This window comes from Furipterus horrens, unplaced genomic scaffold (genome assembly GCF_987537825.1).
Source record: "Furipterus horrens unplaced genomic scaffold, mFurHor1.1.pri manual_scaffold_8, whole genome shotgun sequence".
NCBI classification, from domain to species: Eukaryota; Metazoa; Chordata; class Mammalia; order Chiroptera; family Furipteridae; genus Furipterus; species Furipterus horrens.
This window is the reverse complement of record NW_028327178.1, coordinates 399,998-416,204: the sequence shown is the minus strand read 5'-3', so window position 1 is coordinate 416,204 and position 16,207 is coordinate 399,998. Positions and strand designations below refer to the sequence as shown.

Sequence of the window (16,207 nt, the reverse complement as noted above, 5' to 3'; positions counted from 1 at the left end):
GGGCTAGTGCAGCTTCTGTCCTCGTCATAGACTCGGCCCGTGTCCTAGAATAGAAAACTTGAAAGAAAATAAGTATAACCTTGAAATAAAACATTTTTATTTTGAGGACCGTTTCGGTAACAAACTGCAGAAAGGTTCATCAGACTGAGGAGAGGAGCTTGTGCCCCAGCCCCTGGCCCCCCAGAAGCCCCCCCGAGGCAGGTGGAGGGAAATGGCCTTAGGGTCCATCCAGCGGCCTCACGTCCAGGCACCCGCCAAACCTGCAGCCCACAAGGTGGACAGCGTCCTCCTGCATGGATGCCCCACTCGGGACAGATGGACGACGGGCACAGAGTGTTGAACTGAGTGGTCAGGGCCCCTAAAGATCCGACTCCAAGGGGTGGTCGGGCGCTGCAGATCGGGGTTCATGGGGTGGGGACCCAGGGACCCGGCGCCGTCCCGCCAGCCACGTCATGGGCAGAGCCCAGCGGAAGGGGGTCCCCAGCCGCCTCTGCCCCACGTTTGCTCAGAACCGCCCCAGCCCTGCCAGCTCAGAAATCGGGGTAGATCGTGACGGCCCGCCGTCCCTCGGCCTTTGCCCCTGAACCGCCTGTCCCAAGGCAGCTCTGTGAAGCGCGTTCGGGCCGAGACCCTACAGGCTGCCTCCCTTGGCGCTTTCACGGCACGTCATCACGGAGCTGGCGCGGGTCCCCTGCCCAAGGCTCATTCCGTCTCACGGAGGTGCCTTTGGTCTGGACGTGTTCGGTGGTCGATGGCAAACACTTCATCTTTCCTCTTGAAAGCCTTAGACCCTCTAAGATGTGGCTCTCAAAGCGTGGTCCCCGGACCTGCCTCGCCAGACTCCCTGGGAACTTGTAAGAAACACACGCCTCTGGCCCCTGGACCCCTGAGTGTGTCCAGCTCCGGGCGGGCCCTGCGGCCACGGCTGAGCCGAGGACCTGCCATGAGCTACCAGGCGCAGGGCAGTGTGTTTGGGTGGCCAGGGAGGCCAGTGGCCCAAGGGAGAGGCTTCATGCGCAGGGTGGCCAGGCCGGAGGGGTGGGTGCTGTGCCGGCAGAGCCGGGGCCACCCCACCTTACGGCACTTGGGAGGTGTGGTTTCAGGGTCCGAGCTGGCATCAGGGAGCCCCTGGGGGGCCGCGACAGGGACGGGTGTCCTCCCCCATACCAGACGCGTCACCCGCTCCACCCGGCGTGGATGTGAGCCCCAGGTTGGCTGCAGGCCGGCATCCTCCTTGCCCTTGGGGGTCCCACGTCACCTCATAGGCTGTAAGTCCCGCAGGCCCCTGGCATGACAGGCCCCGCAGGGACACGCGCGTCCCCCGTCTGCACCCACCACACCCGGACGCCGACCCTGCTCTCAGGGGCTGTGTTGGCATTTTATTCAGGTTCAGTGAACAGGAAGCTCGGGAGGAGTGGGGCTCGGAGACCCAGCGCCACAGTCAGCACCACCGGGAAGGTGTGGGGGACGTTAGGTGGCATCTGTGGCTGTGCGCTCCGTGACGATGGGTGCCTGCTTGGCTAGCTGCTCGGCTTGGTGCAGCGGCCCGTGACCTTTGAAGTTGCTACCTTCTCGGGGGCAGCAAGGCCCCATGGTGCCGGCGTCCAGCCGAGCTCCACGCTGCAGGCATTTAGCTCCCTGTCTGGCTGCAGCGTCGACGGAACAAGAGTGCGTTGTTGCTGAGCGGCAGGGACGTCACAGCCGCGCGGAAGCGAGAATAGAGCCGCCCGGGAGTTGACGCCCGCGGCCTGTAGATGACGGTGGGGAGGGACGGAAGCAGGACCGTCCCCTGCGTGGGAGACGCCTCCCCGGGAGACACAGGACGGCTGGGTCTCTTCCAGCACTTTCCCTAATAAGCCAGAGAACTGTGTCCCTGAGGAGCCCAGGGTCCCGCCGCCACCTCCTTCAGACAGGAACGCAGAGGCTCCCGGAGGCTGGCGGGTCACCGAGTCCCTGCTGCCCGTCTCTGTCTTCTGCTCTGTGTCCCTGGTGCCCCATCTCCGTCACCCTCCCCCCAGCCTCTGTCCCCAGAGCGCTGCTCACGTGAGTGTGTGGTGGGTGAGCGTCCAGAGGGCCTGTCCAATGTGTCCTGTGTCCCTGCCCTTGTTGGGGGCAGGGGCCCACGAGCCACGCGGAGAAGTCACTGGTCCCTGACCCCAGGGTCAAAGGATTAAGCTCTGTTTACCAGCTCACCAAAGTAACTTTCTCGATAGCATCTAAGCCCGTCACACAGGAGGCTGGTGTGTGAATAATTAATGGGCCTCAGAAACACGAAACACAGCACAGGCCTGTCAGTTCCTGAATAGCACGTTGGGCCTGCAGTCTACGTGCTGCTCAGTCACCCCTGTCCGGCCGAGGAAGGGCCTGCGTGGGGGCCGAGGGCCGGGCGACCCTCTGCTGGACGTGGGGGCCCCCCGGCCCAGCACTTCGCCCTGGCCGCAGGAAGGGCGGCTGGTGCCCTGCCTGGTTGGACTCTTTAATTAGGGCGCTTGGCTTTCAGGCCTAACGGTGTCCCCACGGAGCATGACAGCTATTTTTCTGTTATACGAGACATTGGCGAGCTGAAACCACCGAGTGACCACAGCAGGGAACAACTTGCTTTTCGTCAGATGGTTCAAGTCGGCGTTTAGGGTCGGGCTGGCCATGTTCGGTTGAGGAAGGGCCCTCCCTGGCTTGGAGGGGCGGCCGGAGACGCAGGCTCCAGAGGGGGCCCAGGCCGGCTCCTGCTCCCCGCCGTCCGCAGCACGTTCCATTTTACGCAAAGCTTGTTCCACTTTCTGGTTCATTTGTCTGCACTCAGGACGCAATTATGAACCTGGAACACCAGGGTTTTCACAAAAGCCAGAGAAAGAGATGTTGCTGGAGAAAACCACGATTCGATGGCAAACCCCGGGCCCACCAAGGAGCCAGGCACCCGGGACCGGGGACCAGGGATGGCGCGGGTCCACTCGGGGCCCCTCCCGGAGCCGAGGCCGCCCGCCAGGTTAAGATGCAGCTCTGACCCCGCCGGCCCCGCCCACGCTGCCGACCTGCATGGCACGGACACGCATGAATTTTTCATGGTCGGCCTCAGCCGCCTGGCTCCTGCCCTTGACTCGTTCCCGACCCCAGACTAGGAGTCGCTTCCCACCTGCGGCCACCGTGTCCATGAGCCCGAGGCCGTACCCTGGAGGGGGGCCTGCATTGTTGCCGTCAGGCTTTTGTGAGGTGTCTTCTCCTCGCCTCCTGCAAAGCCCGCACGGCCGTGAGACGCGACGAGGAGGGAGGGCGAGGGGGCGGTTACGTCACCCCGATCGCCCTGCGTCCATCTTGGCTGCTGCGTTTGAAGACTGCTCCACATGTGAGAGGGAGGCCCTGGCAGGAGCGATGTCACCTCCTGAGCGGATGTGACGTGACTGTCCCCTAAGCAGCTGTGGGCCAGGGTGCCAGGAGGGCCCAGCGACCTGCACCCGGGTCGGGCGGGCGTGGCGTCCCAGTGACTGCCTGTGGCCGTCACCCCGATTGCCCAGCGTAAATTGTTTACATCTTAGCGCGTGCACGAGGCCTGGGTCATTAGCAAATCGACGTCATTCACAGGAAGGGCGCTCAGAATTGAAGTGACGCGTTGTGGTGCAAATTCAGCATTGACATCAGGTCATGGCACGTACATGGGCGCATTTACAGAGGCACACACGTGCACACGCAACACTGCGGGGGCTGGGGAGCCGCCCCCCGGAGCAGCCGTGCAGACGAGGGGCTTCCTGGAGCAGTGATGGCTCAGGGCCCCTGCTCGCCGGGTCCTGGGCTGGACGCTGCACGTGTGCAGCCGCCCCTGTCCCCACCCCGTCCTCAGACAGCGCTGCGTCCCCCGACCGTCTGTCATCAGAGGATGGACTTCACCTGGGCCGGCCGAGCCCAGAGCTGACGCCTGCATCCTCACACATGCACACATCCATGCCCTTGTGCACACGCATGTATCACACCTGCAAAAACACCAGCCAGCCTCGTGAGGAAGTCAGTACTGAGCAGCTTTCACCGGCACGTTGTTGCGGCCCCTGCGCGCTCCCTGTGACGGACCCAGAATTCCCGTGGGGCAGGTGCCCAGGAGGCACGGCCAAGAGGGTGGGCACATGCCGGGGCTCACGCATGCACACACACGGGGGGGGGGGGCTTTCCTGTGACGCTCAGCTCCGTTTTGTCGCCACTGTTCTGTTTCTCATTTCTACTTTCCCGCCCCCCCCCTTAATAAGTGGCAGGAAGTCAGTGTATAGGGCTTTGCGTCAGCTTGCGCTTGGACGCTCGCATGGTGTTTGTTGCCGTGACCACAGGCCCCGCCCCCATGGCGTGACAGACACCAGCCCCCGATGTGCTCCCTGCCGCCCCGTCGCTCACTGTCCCGGAACGGGCGACAGGGAGCAGAGACCCTGCTCTTCCTCTTCATTACCTGCTCGTGGAGGGGGAGCCCTGGGCCTCACTCGCCGGGAACCTGTCCTGCCTCCGGCGCCACCTCTGTGGGGCGGCCTGGCCCCTGTGCGGCTCGTGGTGAGGAGCTGGGACGCGGGGCAGCTAACGCGGCGACGCTCACACAGCACAGTCAGCCTCTGAGGTCATCCAGGAGGGACACGTGGCTGAAACGAAGTGAAACTGCTTTTTAAGCTGGATTTTTCCTCCCTGCGTAGTTCCTTTGGACTTCAGTTAAAGACGCGGGTTTTACGTCTGGGTGGAACCCATAATTTCTCTCTGTGTGGACGCTGTGCAAGGATTTTCTTGTTTAGTCTGTGTGTCACCCAACTCAAAATGGCTAATTGAACATAATTCTCCTCAATTAACTGGTTCTGTGTTTACAAGATACTGCCTTTCTCTGTGTGCACACGTGTGTGCACATGGATGCGGGGATGCCTGCATGTATGCCTTGTGTGTGTGGGCTGCGCACTTGTATGCCTGTTGACATGTGTGCACATGAGTGTGCGCATGCTGGTGCCTTGTGTTCGTGTGTGCGTGGGGTGCGCCTGCATGTGTGCCTGTGGACATGTGAGTGTGTGTGGGTGTATTCGTGCGTGTGGGGTGTGTGTACAAGCACTGCTTGAGTTCAGCATGGAATTAACTCGGCCGCAATCACTCCCGTCACCTGTCACGTCCCGAGTAGCTGCTGAGCTAAGCACAGAAGCTAAAAACAAACATCTTGACGGGTGGAAACTCAGGCGCTCTTACGCCTTGAAAGGGAATAATGCATTTGTTTAGCGAAGAGAGGCCATTCTTGTGACAGGTAATTTTAAAAATATTGTCTTGACCGAAACTATGGTGTGCCAGAGGCAGAAAAGCAGGCAGTGCAGTGTGTGAAGTATTTAAATTACTTTTCTTAAAGTGAACTTCATGTTTTAAATAATAGATGTTTACCTCCCAGGTTGAGCCTTATGTATCCCCATTTTCACTGGAATGACATGTTTTAAAAGGCTAGAGTGAGGCCCACCATCCGCTGCCTTCCACAGACCCGGTGGGGGTCCCGGGGGAGTTGGAAATGGTCGATTCCAAACCATCCGAGCCCCGCACGGCGGCCTCCTGACCCATAGAACCGCCTGGGCCGCACGAGACGAGGCTTCGGCCAGAGTCCCAGATACGTCCTGCGTTAAACGTTACAAAGTAGAACACAGAACGGCAGAACATGTCTCCTAATCAATCTCTGCTTTAATTTTTACATTTCCCGTTAGAACATGTAGGTTTGGGTCCGGTGTGGAGTCAGGTTTCTCAGTAAGTTCACTAACTGGCAAAGACTGGGGCCCTAGTCCCCGGCCAGGAGGCGGGAGGGGTGGCCCAGACGGTGGGTGTCGGCCTCCTGTCCCGACTGCAGATGGCGGCCCCTGTCTGCACCTGGAGAGAGGGCTGCGGGACACGCAGGATACACGTCACCCTGCAGTCAGGCCACCCAGGGTGAGTGCTGGCGCTGGGCTGGCTCCTGGTGGCTTCTCTGTGGGGACCAGAGGCCAAACCGCGGTTTTGCCTGCGCTCGGCCAGGAGGAAAGCAAGTGGACGGAGCAGGTGAGGGAGAGCTGGCCCCATGCCCAGCACAGCTGTCCGCGCGACGTTGCTGGGTCCTCTGTGGGACTCGGGTGTGTCAGCCGCAGGGTTTGTCCCAACATGTCGGAGACAGGAGGGTCAGGACGAGACTCTGTGTCAGGACAAGAGGAGCACTTTGAAGACGGCCGTGTCACAGACCGGCAGAGACAGCTGGGACGCTGACACGGGACGGCCACGCTGCAACCCAGAGTGGAGACCCCCCCAGTCTCACACTCAGGGCTCCAGAGGGTCCGGGAGCCGCTGTGAGTGTGTGTGTGGGCACGTGTGCGCACCTGCGTGTCCAAGTGTGAACGCACTCGTGTGAGGTGTGTGCACAGGGGACTGTCCTCGGTGGTACAGTGGGGGACATTTCAGCGCTTGCCCTCTGTGCACACCACCCTCCTCCGGCTCCGGCGCCGCTCACTGGGGGTGCGCAGAGGCTCCGTGGGCCGCTCTGCAGCAGCTGACCGGTGCAGCCGGTCCGTGTGGGTGAGGCGGCTGCCGGTGCCCACCGGGACGTCACAGACACTGCGCCCCGAGCAAGTCCGCACTGCGGACCTCGGGGCCGACAGATACCGCAGCGGCCAGCGCTGGTCTGTGATTGTGACCTCGTGGGCCAGGTGTCACGGGGGGACAATACGGGACGAGCTGCCGCTGCTGCTACCGGCCCCTCGGAAGGGGCGGCTCGCACCGGGCGGAGAGATCGTGGCCTCCTAGGTGCGCGCCTGGTTCTCCCAGGCGGATAGCTCGATCTCAGGGTGTCCAGCTCTCTGAGGGGCCGCGCACCTGCGTGTGGTCCTCACCGCCCTCCGGGGGAGGCTCAGAACAGGCAGCCGGCGGCTGGGAGGACCGCTGGGAGGTGGGCCCGGCTCGTCCCGCCCCACAGAGAAGCCAGCACGGCCTGCGTGTCGTCAGTCAGTGCTGGTCGTGTGGCGGTCGTGGCAGTGTGTGCACATGTGTGTGCACGTGTGTGTTGGAACGTAGGCACCACGTGCCCCGGGTGTGGGGGTCGGGGGGCCATCCCAGGCCCCCAGTTTCGTTGTTGCTGAGCAGCAGGGGCTGGAGCGGGAGAGACTCGCCCCAAGCAGCTGCCACGGGTCTCCGTTCAAACTCGCCTCAGCTTGGGGGTGTAGTCGGCCCTGAGCATCTGCGCGGGTGCTGAGCGGGTTCTCTTCTCCCGCCAGCTCCACGGCTACCTGGAGAGCGAGCCCCTGACGCTGCAGCTGTTCATCGGGACGGCGGACGACCGCCTGCTGCGGCCACACGCCTTCTACCAGGTTCACCGCATCACGGGGAAGACGGTGTCCACCACCAGCCACGAGGCCGTCCTGTCCAACACCAAGGTCCTGGAGATCCCGCTGCTGCCGGAGAACAACATGCGAGCCATGTAAGCCGCGGCCTGCCGCTCGGCCGGCGCTCTGCCGCCGTCACACGTGCTGAGGGCGACTTGTCCTCTCCGGGGTTTCAGCCTCTGAGCCGGGTGCCACTTAAATACTCAGCTCCAAGCCACGAGAACCCCCGGGCCTGCGTCCAGCTCCCGGACGTGACGCCACCTTGAGGGACGGCTGACGTGCAGACGCTGAGCCGTTAGCGAGAACTCTGAGCCTCACGTGCAGGCAGCTCTCACTCCCTCGTTTGGAGGTGGATTTGGGATCAGCGGAGGTTCCCACGTCTCCTCTCTGAACGGGGCCTGTACGTGCGGCTCCCACGAGTCCCGCCCTGTGGACGTCTTGCCTAAGCCGTGGGCGCCACGGAGAAGGAACACGGTCACCCCACGGGATTTACCTCCTGCTGGGGCCCTGGGGTCGTGTGTCAGAGGCCCGGTGGCCACGGGAGATCAGGCAGTGTTCCCGGGGTGGAGAGCAGGTTAGGCAGGGAGACAGCACGTGGGGAGGCCTGAGGGACAGTGGGACGTAGGACAGGCTGGGCCACGCTGCAGGACTTCGAGTGCGGTTCTGCTTACGTTCTGAAACCTGAAACCCTGCAGGTTGAAAACAGAGGGAATGCTTTCTCTCCAGGTTGTCTTTTCCTGATTTGGGGGGTTCATGCGCCTCTGAGCTCATGCTCAGCCCTGGGGTTTCCTCCTAGCTGGAGTGTGCTCCCCGTCCCAGACGGAGGCGGGGGTCCTCCAGCAGCAGCAGCAGCCCGTGCGGGCCGCCAGGGGCAGGGGCGGGGCCGGCGCTGGCCCCAGTCCGACCACAGGACCCGGCGCTGCCTCCTCAGGCTCCCTGAGGGCGAGGGTCAGGGCCCACCCGGCCAGAGGTCCGCAGGGAGTTCTGCCGGAGGCTGGTGCCCAGTTAAGTGAACAGAAGCACGTGCAGCTGTGGAGGCTGCGGGACCTTGAGCTGAGCGGGGGGGGGGGGGGGCGGCCGCGGCTCTGGGAGGACGGCACCTTGGCCACAGGGGCAGGGCTGCCAGCGCGGCCGCCTCCCTGGCCCACGGGATGGCCGCATGCCCTGCCCTCAGGGGGCCCCTGTCAGGAGGTTGGAGCCGGCAGCTTCCCGTGCGGCTGGGCCCGAACATCCTCTCGTTTCGTTTGCGCAGCATCGACTGCGCCGGGATCCTGAAGCTGCGGAACTCGGACATCGAGCTGCGCAAAGGCGAGACGGACATCGGCAGGAAGAACACGCGAGTGAGGCTGGTGTTCCGGGTCCACATCCCGCAGCCCAACGGCCGCACGCTGTCGCTGCAGGCGGCCTCCAACCCCATCGAGTGCTGTGAGTACCACGGCCGCCCGGACAGCGCGCCCCACCGACGCACGCGTGTTCCCGTGCAGCCCGGCCGCGCCCCAGCCCGCGCAGGTGGGGGTGGGAATGAAGAGTGAAAGCGAGTTGGTCCTGAGGCAGATCCCGCAGGGCCGGCTTTGGCGTCAGTCCCTTCCCGTTTCTGGGACGTCGGGCTCGGAAGCCCGGTGCAACCCCCACCACGCCCCGGTCGTCCTGTTCTCACGTGGCGTGGGGCCCTTTCTCTTGCAGCGGGGGTGCCATGATCGTTAGCAAATGGGGTGCCCAGGCTGAGGGCAGGACCCGAGCTGGGTCTCTCGGGGTCCCCCAGCAAGCTCGCTCTCCAGCGCCGTCAGAAACACTCCTTGCCCAGCACTCCCTCCTGCTTCCCTTGCCTCTGAGTGACCCCACCCAGCCCCAGGTGGGCTCACCTGTCCTCACCGCTCACGGCAGGAGCGTCTTAGTTTGGTTCCTTTGCTGCAACTTGAATGTCAGGGACGGGGTCCTCCTCTCGCGCCTTCTCTGTGATGCTGGCCCCGCCCAGCTGTCCTGTGTCCTCTGCTCCGGGACATCCCTGCACGTCATCTTGCAGACGCCTGCCTCACACCTGGGTCCTTTCTGCACTGTGGCCTCCTCTGTGGGGGCGGGAACGGGACCCTCGGGACTCTGTGAGGACCCCAGTTTGTGGTTTGTCCTCAGAAACTCTGCTCACCCTTCCCCTCGGGACAATGTGACCACTCCCAGCATCGGCGAGGTGTGTGACTGACTGCCTGTTGTCCCTGTATGGGTCACGCTGTGCGCACTGGTCCCCAGAGGAGCCACTTGAAGGCACCACTCCGCAAAGGGCTGGCCCTCTGGGATCACTGGGGACAGGAGGGCTGGTGGCCTCTCACTCACTGTCCTTCCTGACCCCACAGCCCAGCGGTCGGCCCAGGAGCTGCCCCTGGTGGAGAAGCAGAGCGTGGCCAGCGGCCCCGTTCTCGGCGGGAAGAGGATGGTCCTGTCCGGCCACAACTTCCTACAAGACTCCAAGGTCATTTTCGTGGAGAAAGCACCAGGTATTGTCCTTGAAAACAGACCATCCAGTGCTTCCTCTCTGGGGATGCAGGGAGGCTTCCTGGAGGCGGTGGCAGGCACCCTTGTGTTGGTCTGCGTGTGCTGGGCACAGGGCTGACTGTGCAGCAGGGCCCGTCCTGACACACGTCTGGTGTTAGAGGGGCCACAGCGAGGGGCCACCTTGAGGAGCGCTGTGCTCTCCTGGGGCCACGTGCATCCCTGCGCCCAGACTGGGCAGGTGCCTCCGCGCAGAAGCGCTCTTTCTCGGACTCAGACACCGGAGACGGGCGTCCAGGTGCAGAGCAGCCACATAGCCAGGGGAACCTGCACTCAGACCCACAGACCCCGCCGGCCCTGTCTTCCTGCAGCCCCCCAGAGGCCAGTGCAGAGTTGCTGTTCTCTGTGTGACCGGCAGCCCACAGGGCCCCAGCCTTCGTGTGCCTGAGCCAGTGTGGACCCCGTGTGCGTGGTGCTTGTGGGGGAGTTGTGGATGAGGCTTGTGGGGTGAAGATGAGGAGCGTCTGCCCCCTGGAACTGGGGGAACCGGCGCGGAGCCATGCGCTGCAGCCTGGGTGTAGGGAGGCACTGCACCTGCCCCGCGGATGCCCACGCAGGCCCGTGGAAGAGCCATTGGCACTCACGCGAGCAACATGACCCTGGTACGCGGAGCGGCCTGCACCCAGCGTGGGGTGAGGGGCGCCTGCAGGTGGCCCCGTTGGTGGCCTGTTTTGTTTCGGTCACGTTGCCCAGTTGCAATGTTCCTGAGCGCCGGGCAGGACTTGTGCTAATCGCTGGAAACCTCAGGCATTCAGCCTCCATAATGGGCCTTGATTGGGTACCGTTTGCAGGAAAATTAAGTGCTCCAGTCAGAATGGGCTTAAAAGTCTTTCCTGTTTAACGTGGCCTGCCTATGTAATCATGCACATAATTGGGAAATGCGTCTCAGATTATGGAGAAAACCCAACCAAGTGTAACGATGGGGACACGCATTTGAATTTCTGGAACGCCCTCCTTTGAGGGACGTTAATTTTGAAATAACCTTTTGAGCTTTGAACGTGGGCGCGTGCTATGGAGGCGGGAGCGCGGGGCTTTGCTCGGGGGCAAGGCTGCTCAGAGCCGTTCCACAAAGGGAGGGAGGAGCGGCTTCCTCGCTGTTCCCTGCCAGATGTCACCTCACCGTAGGGTGGGGACTGAGGCCTCCCCAGGAGGCTCCTGGCTTGCTGTGGGCATCCCCTCTGCGGAGCAGGCCTCCCAGCCGCGCGGCAGCTCGGTCCGCACGTGGTGGCCTCGCAGGTACCCCGTGGAGGTCGGCCACCTGCCCCAGTGTGGGAAGCTGAGCTCAGGAACGTCCAGCCGTCCTCACCCCGCGGTCCCCGGGGCTTCCCTGGACGAGATCCAGGCTGTGCCTTGCCAGGCTTGGGGGGCGTCCTCACCCCCCCCCCCCAGCTCCTGCAGCAGCCGGGCGCCCGTGCAAAGACGAGACACAAACAAGTGGGCGGCGACTAGACGTGACATAAACGTGCTGCACCTGGGATGCGTGAATGCAGACATGACGGTCATGCCTCTGACATGCCGGCTGCTCATGTGTGCTCATATGCACGTGCACATCCCGTGTCTGCAGAAGGCAGCGATGTCCATGTCTCTTTCCTGACGTCGGCTCTTGGCCAAGGACGCTCAGCTCGCCCACCATTGTGTGTCCTCAGCTTGGTGTTTGGAGAAACCACTTGTCAGCTCAGACACAAACACAGTTCGCCTCAGTGCGTCCGTGGAGGTCACACGGCCCGTCTCAATGTCATCTTTAAACCGCTACTGGGGGCACCCAGGCCGCGTGAGGGGGAGATCCGGCTGCCAGTGTCCCAGACGTCGGCATGGAAACCTCCCCCAGTGGCTCTCACGGGCGTCGCCCACCAGGGCTCCCCCTGACCCCGGCCTGCGCACCCAGCTCCCGCGGGGGTGCCTGTGGCACACGGCCACCGCTCTTCCCGTGCTCCGGGGGGCAGCCCCCTCGGCCCTGCAGGCCTCGCCTTGGCCGGTGTTGCTGAGGAAGGCGTGCCCATCGTGGTGACAGCAGGGAGCCTGATGCAGGACCTCAGGTCCCTCTGGTGGATGCCGGCCAGGCCCCGGGGTCAGTGAGGGGCTGCGGGGACCTCAAGAGAAGTGTCACCAAGAGGGTGAATGGCGTGTCATGGAGCCGCCGTTTGCAGGGGTCCTGTGGTTCCCTCAGGTTTTTCACTGAGTCGCACGAAAAGCCCGAGTGCTGGAACAGCCCGTCCTTCAGGGACCAGACTGCTATCCGAGGCGTGGAGTCCAGGTGTGGGGGCCTGAAGCACCAGGTGCAGGGCTGGCTGGGGACCAGCAGCTCAGACACGCGATGTCCACCAGCGATAAGTAAAAGCCGGCACAGAACTCCCCGTAGCTGCGTCTTCAGGGCCCAGTTAAGGGCATGGCTGCACCTGCACGTCAAACTCTGAGGCAGCCCGGGGCACCTCCACGTCACACGTGAAGACACCAGGGAGGTACCCACGGGGACCGGGACTCACTCTTTCTCTGGATGTGGGCCTGAGACCGAAGAGAAGAGAGAGGTTCAAAGGTTTTATTGGATTAAACGTCATCAACCTCCTGATGCTAAAGCTGAAAAGAGCTCTTTTTGGTCCAGCCACCTGTCCGTCTGTCTGATTGCTGGAAACACTGAGAGAAGCCTGTTCCAATTCCTTTTGCGGTAAAGCAGATGCCACCAAAATGTACAGGGTCCGCACCACAGTCGCTGTGGGCGACATGTACAGGCCATGTGGGCGATGTGTGCAAGCCGTGTGGGCGACATGTGTGGGCTGGACCCCACCACGGCCACTTCGGTGGCCGCCACGCGCTGGCCGGTCAGCTGGGGCTGGGTGGGGCCCTTCCCTCTGTGGACAGTCTCAGGCCCCCACCCTGAGGTCCTGTCAGCACCCACACCGGGGTCTCCTCAGGTCCCTGCTGGCCAGATCTGGGGGAGGCCCCTGAGGCGTAGACACGGAGGCACAGTCCATTGGGGCCCCATTAACCGCCCCCACAAGCCAGACCACTTCCCTTTCAAAACCTCTCCAGCAGGTACTCAGACCCTGACTGAGGTCTCAAAACCAACATGGCCAGACCCCACCCCTCAGTGCTGACAGGGCCCATCCCAAGCCCAACAGAGCCGGACGCCAACCCCAAACGCAGCTCCGCTGGACCTGACTCACCTGCCCGCCCCCAGGGGCCTCGCCTGCCCTTTGCTCAGTCTGAGGTCGGCCCTGGGCATCTCCACGTGAGCCCCGCCCGTGTGCCGGTGCAGCCCCCGCCCCTGCCAGCTCCCAGCCTGCCCTGCCCCTCAGCCCAGGCTTCATCCCACCGAGGTCATTCACGTGGGAGGCGGGCAGCCGTCTCAGAGACCGTGGCACAGCAAACCCTCCTGGCATAAAGAAGGCAGGCGCTGCTGCAGGAGTGAGTGTGGACAGGTGTGTGTGCGTCACGTACTTACCTGTGCTGGAGGAGAGACGGCATCCAGTTTCCTAAACTCCTTGAACAGGAGCAGGACTTGCCTCCTTCAGACGTGGCCTCTGCCCCATCCAAGAGCCAGGTGCAGACTTGGCCGAATCGCAGAGGAGCCACATTGTGGTCTTTAGGGGGCCACCTGATCCGTGGGCAGTGCCCCAGCGCCCGGGGCCCTTGGGGTCCGGCCTTTACCGAGGGGTCTCAGCAGGCTCCGCTCAGCAGCCCACGGAGGGACCGGCTGCTGGCCACATGTGTGCGGCCCTGGGAACGTAAGGAACAAAAGTGACCTCGCGTCAGCATGGCGCTCGCCGGGCCGGGGTGAGTGAGACGCTTGGCGGGGTCGTGTGTGTAAATACGGAGCTGTTCAGAGCACCGGCGTCTTCACCACAGGGGCAGTTGTGAGAAAGCAGGCGCGGTACGGCCATCTTGGTCGCCTGGACGCGGGGGCCCAGTTAGGAGTGGCACGTGCAGGGGTGTGTGAGCGGGTGAGGACCCCCACCCCACTGCCTTAGGGGCTCCGGCCCTGCACCAGGCCGCGCCGGGCGGCAGTGACCCCTGGCGGCCTGGGTGCTGGGAGCGCTCCCCGCCCGGCGCACACCCAGCTGGGCCAGTGCCCATGCGGGTCGTGTTTCTCTGGCCTGGGCCCTCCAGCTGGTGCTCAGGCGGCAATGACGCAGCCTGGCCGGTGGCCTGCCCCTCCTCCGGGGTCTCCCGGGGCCGTGGCTGCGCGGCGCCCTGGCCCGTGATCTGACCGCAGGCCGCTCTCGGTGTGTGGTCCCTACAGGACTTGGGAAAACCCCCAGATTGACGCCGCAGGCCTGTGGCACGGCTCACACACCCGGAAGTCATAACTTGGGTGGAGGACGAGCCCTCTCCTTCCAGACTTTCCTGGCGCTGACCTGGGGAGGGGGCGGGACCGCGTCCATGCCCCGGACAGCTGCGTCACCAAGGACTCCCGCGTCAGCCTGGGTGGCGCTGACCGCTGTGACCGCGCCTGCAGCCGGGGTGGGCCCGAGGTGGCGTGCGGCTGGTGCGTGGGCAGCAGAAACCTGCCCAGGACTGGTCAGAAGCCCCAGTGGCTTCCAGTGAGTGAGGGACGTGGGGAGCCAGGCCAGCCCGTGTCCTAAGCAGGGCTTTTCCTGCTTCTCCAGCCTCACGACGGGAAGACGAGCTGACGGCTGTGAGCCACCGGCTCTCTGAACAGTCTCAGGCGGAGAGTAGCTGCTGGGAGCCCTGCGGGGGGCGGCGTGGGGGGCCAGGGTAGTGTCAGCAGGCTGTGCCCATGGGTCTCACACCCTGCCCCCCAGCCCAGCAGCGCTCAGGTTCGTGGAGGCCCCAGGGTGAGAGGAGTGGCTTTAGCCCAGCCCAGGGGACCTCCCTCCAGCAGGGCTGGCCTCCAAGGTCAGCTCTCGGGGGATCTGACCGGGAGTGGCTGGTGCAGCTTCCGGGCCAGAAGGTGAGGCTCAGTTTGACCTCTGCCCTTGAGACCCTCCCTGGCCCTGGACACACCCGCTCCCCCAAGGTCACGGGGACAGCGGTGGAGGGCACCGGTGGCTTGTGCCGCTGGCCCAGGTGTGGCAGGAGGGCCTCTCCACAGGCACCCACGGGGCCTCCAAGAGCCAGGCCAGGGGCCTTGCCGCTTCCTCCCGTAGGTTGTCACCGAAACCTCTGCCTGGGCACATGGCTGGCCACTCCCTCTGATTTGCCCCAAACCACACATCTCTTTGTCCAGGTTCGGCCCTGGGCAACTTCCAGAAGGTGGGCCCTGATCCCTCCCCTGGTTGGGGGAATCGTCTGTGCCCAGTCCCACTGTCTGTGAGCCGGGTGAGCCCTGGCTGCCGCTGGGGAGGGCGCGGGAGGGGGTGCAGCCGGGCGTCCCGGCTTCCACTCCTCTCCCTCGGGCCTCAAGGACGTGGGGCCATGCCCCCGTGTTGTGTGGCAGAACATACTTTTACAGCAGCTTTGAGATGTAACCAATTCTCGGACCACACAGCTCACCTGTGTGCCATGGTTCAGGTAAATCGGAGCCATGCTACCGTCAGCACGAATTCCAGACTGCAGCATCGCCTGCGGCCTGTCCAGGCACGTCCCTGCGGGACCCCGTGTGAGAGCTGCACCCATGGAGGCAGGCGGCCCCCCGGTTCAGCCGGGCCGCGTGCTGTTGGCCCACGGGCAGTGGGTGGGCCTCGGGGTTGCGCCCACTGTGCGCCTTTTGAGCTCAGTGCTGCCCTGAGCATCCGCCCCCACGCTTTGGCGTGGACGAGCGCGTTCCTTCCGGGGCGCAGTTCTGGGTCTGCCATTGCTGGTCACGTGGAAATTCCGCGTTTGACCATTTGAGGAGCCATCAGGCTGGGTCCCGCAGCGCAGAGATAATCTTTCCACTCCCATGCCAAGCAGGCTGGTCCCCGTGGCTCTGGGGGGACACTGCCCAAGTGTGAAGCCTGGGGAGGGTTCTGGGGACGGAGGCCGCAGGTGTGACAGGCCACCGCATGCCAGTCTTAAGGGCCTGGGACCAGCGCCTGATCCACCGGCCCTCCACTGGGTCAGGCCCTGCACAGGCTTCCCGGCATCTCTGTGGGGAGGGGACCACCCGTGTGCACGTCACACGGCCTGCCGCTGCCCGCAGACAGCACAGGTCTCGCTCAGCCACACGGGCTTTGCTCACCAGGGTCCTGTGTGCAGGCCGGACACATGAGACTCACAGGCACCGTGAACAAGCGTTCAGCCCCCCCCTGTGGCCCAGCGACCACCAGGAGGGGATGAGTGTGTGGCCATGGGCCTGAGGAGCCGGGGTCCCCAGGAGCGGGTGTGGGGCCACGTAAGCCCAGAGCTCTTCTTGCCCTGGGCGCGTGGTGACCTCCCTGCCGGTTCTGCCATTGGCTGGT

At 63.9% G+C, this 16,207-nt stretch overlaps 1 protein-coding gene across 1 annotated transcript in view; it reads left to right on the top strand.

Annotated features, from left to right (window-relative positions):
• The window catches only part of NFATC1 (nuclear factor of activated T cells 1), a 61,836-nt gene that overhangs the window by 25,115 nt on the left and 20,514 nt on the right, over positions 1–16,207 (top strand). Inside the window, exons 4-6 of the mRNA XM_090285991.1 lie at positions 7,218–7,420; positions 8,578–8,750; positions 9,674–9,814. Of these exons, the coding sequence (XP_090142117.1) occupies positions 7,218–7,420; positions 8,578–8,750; positions 9,674–9,814 (517 nt within the window). The remainder of the gene's footprint in view (positions 1–7,217; positions 7,421–8,577; positions 8,751–9,673; positions 9,815–16,207) is intronic.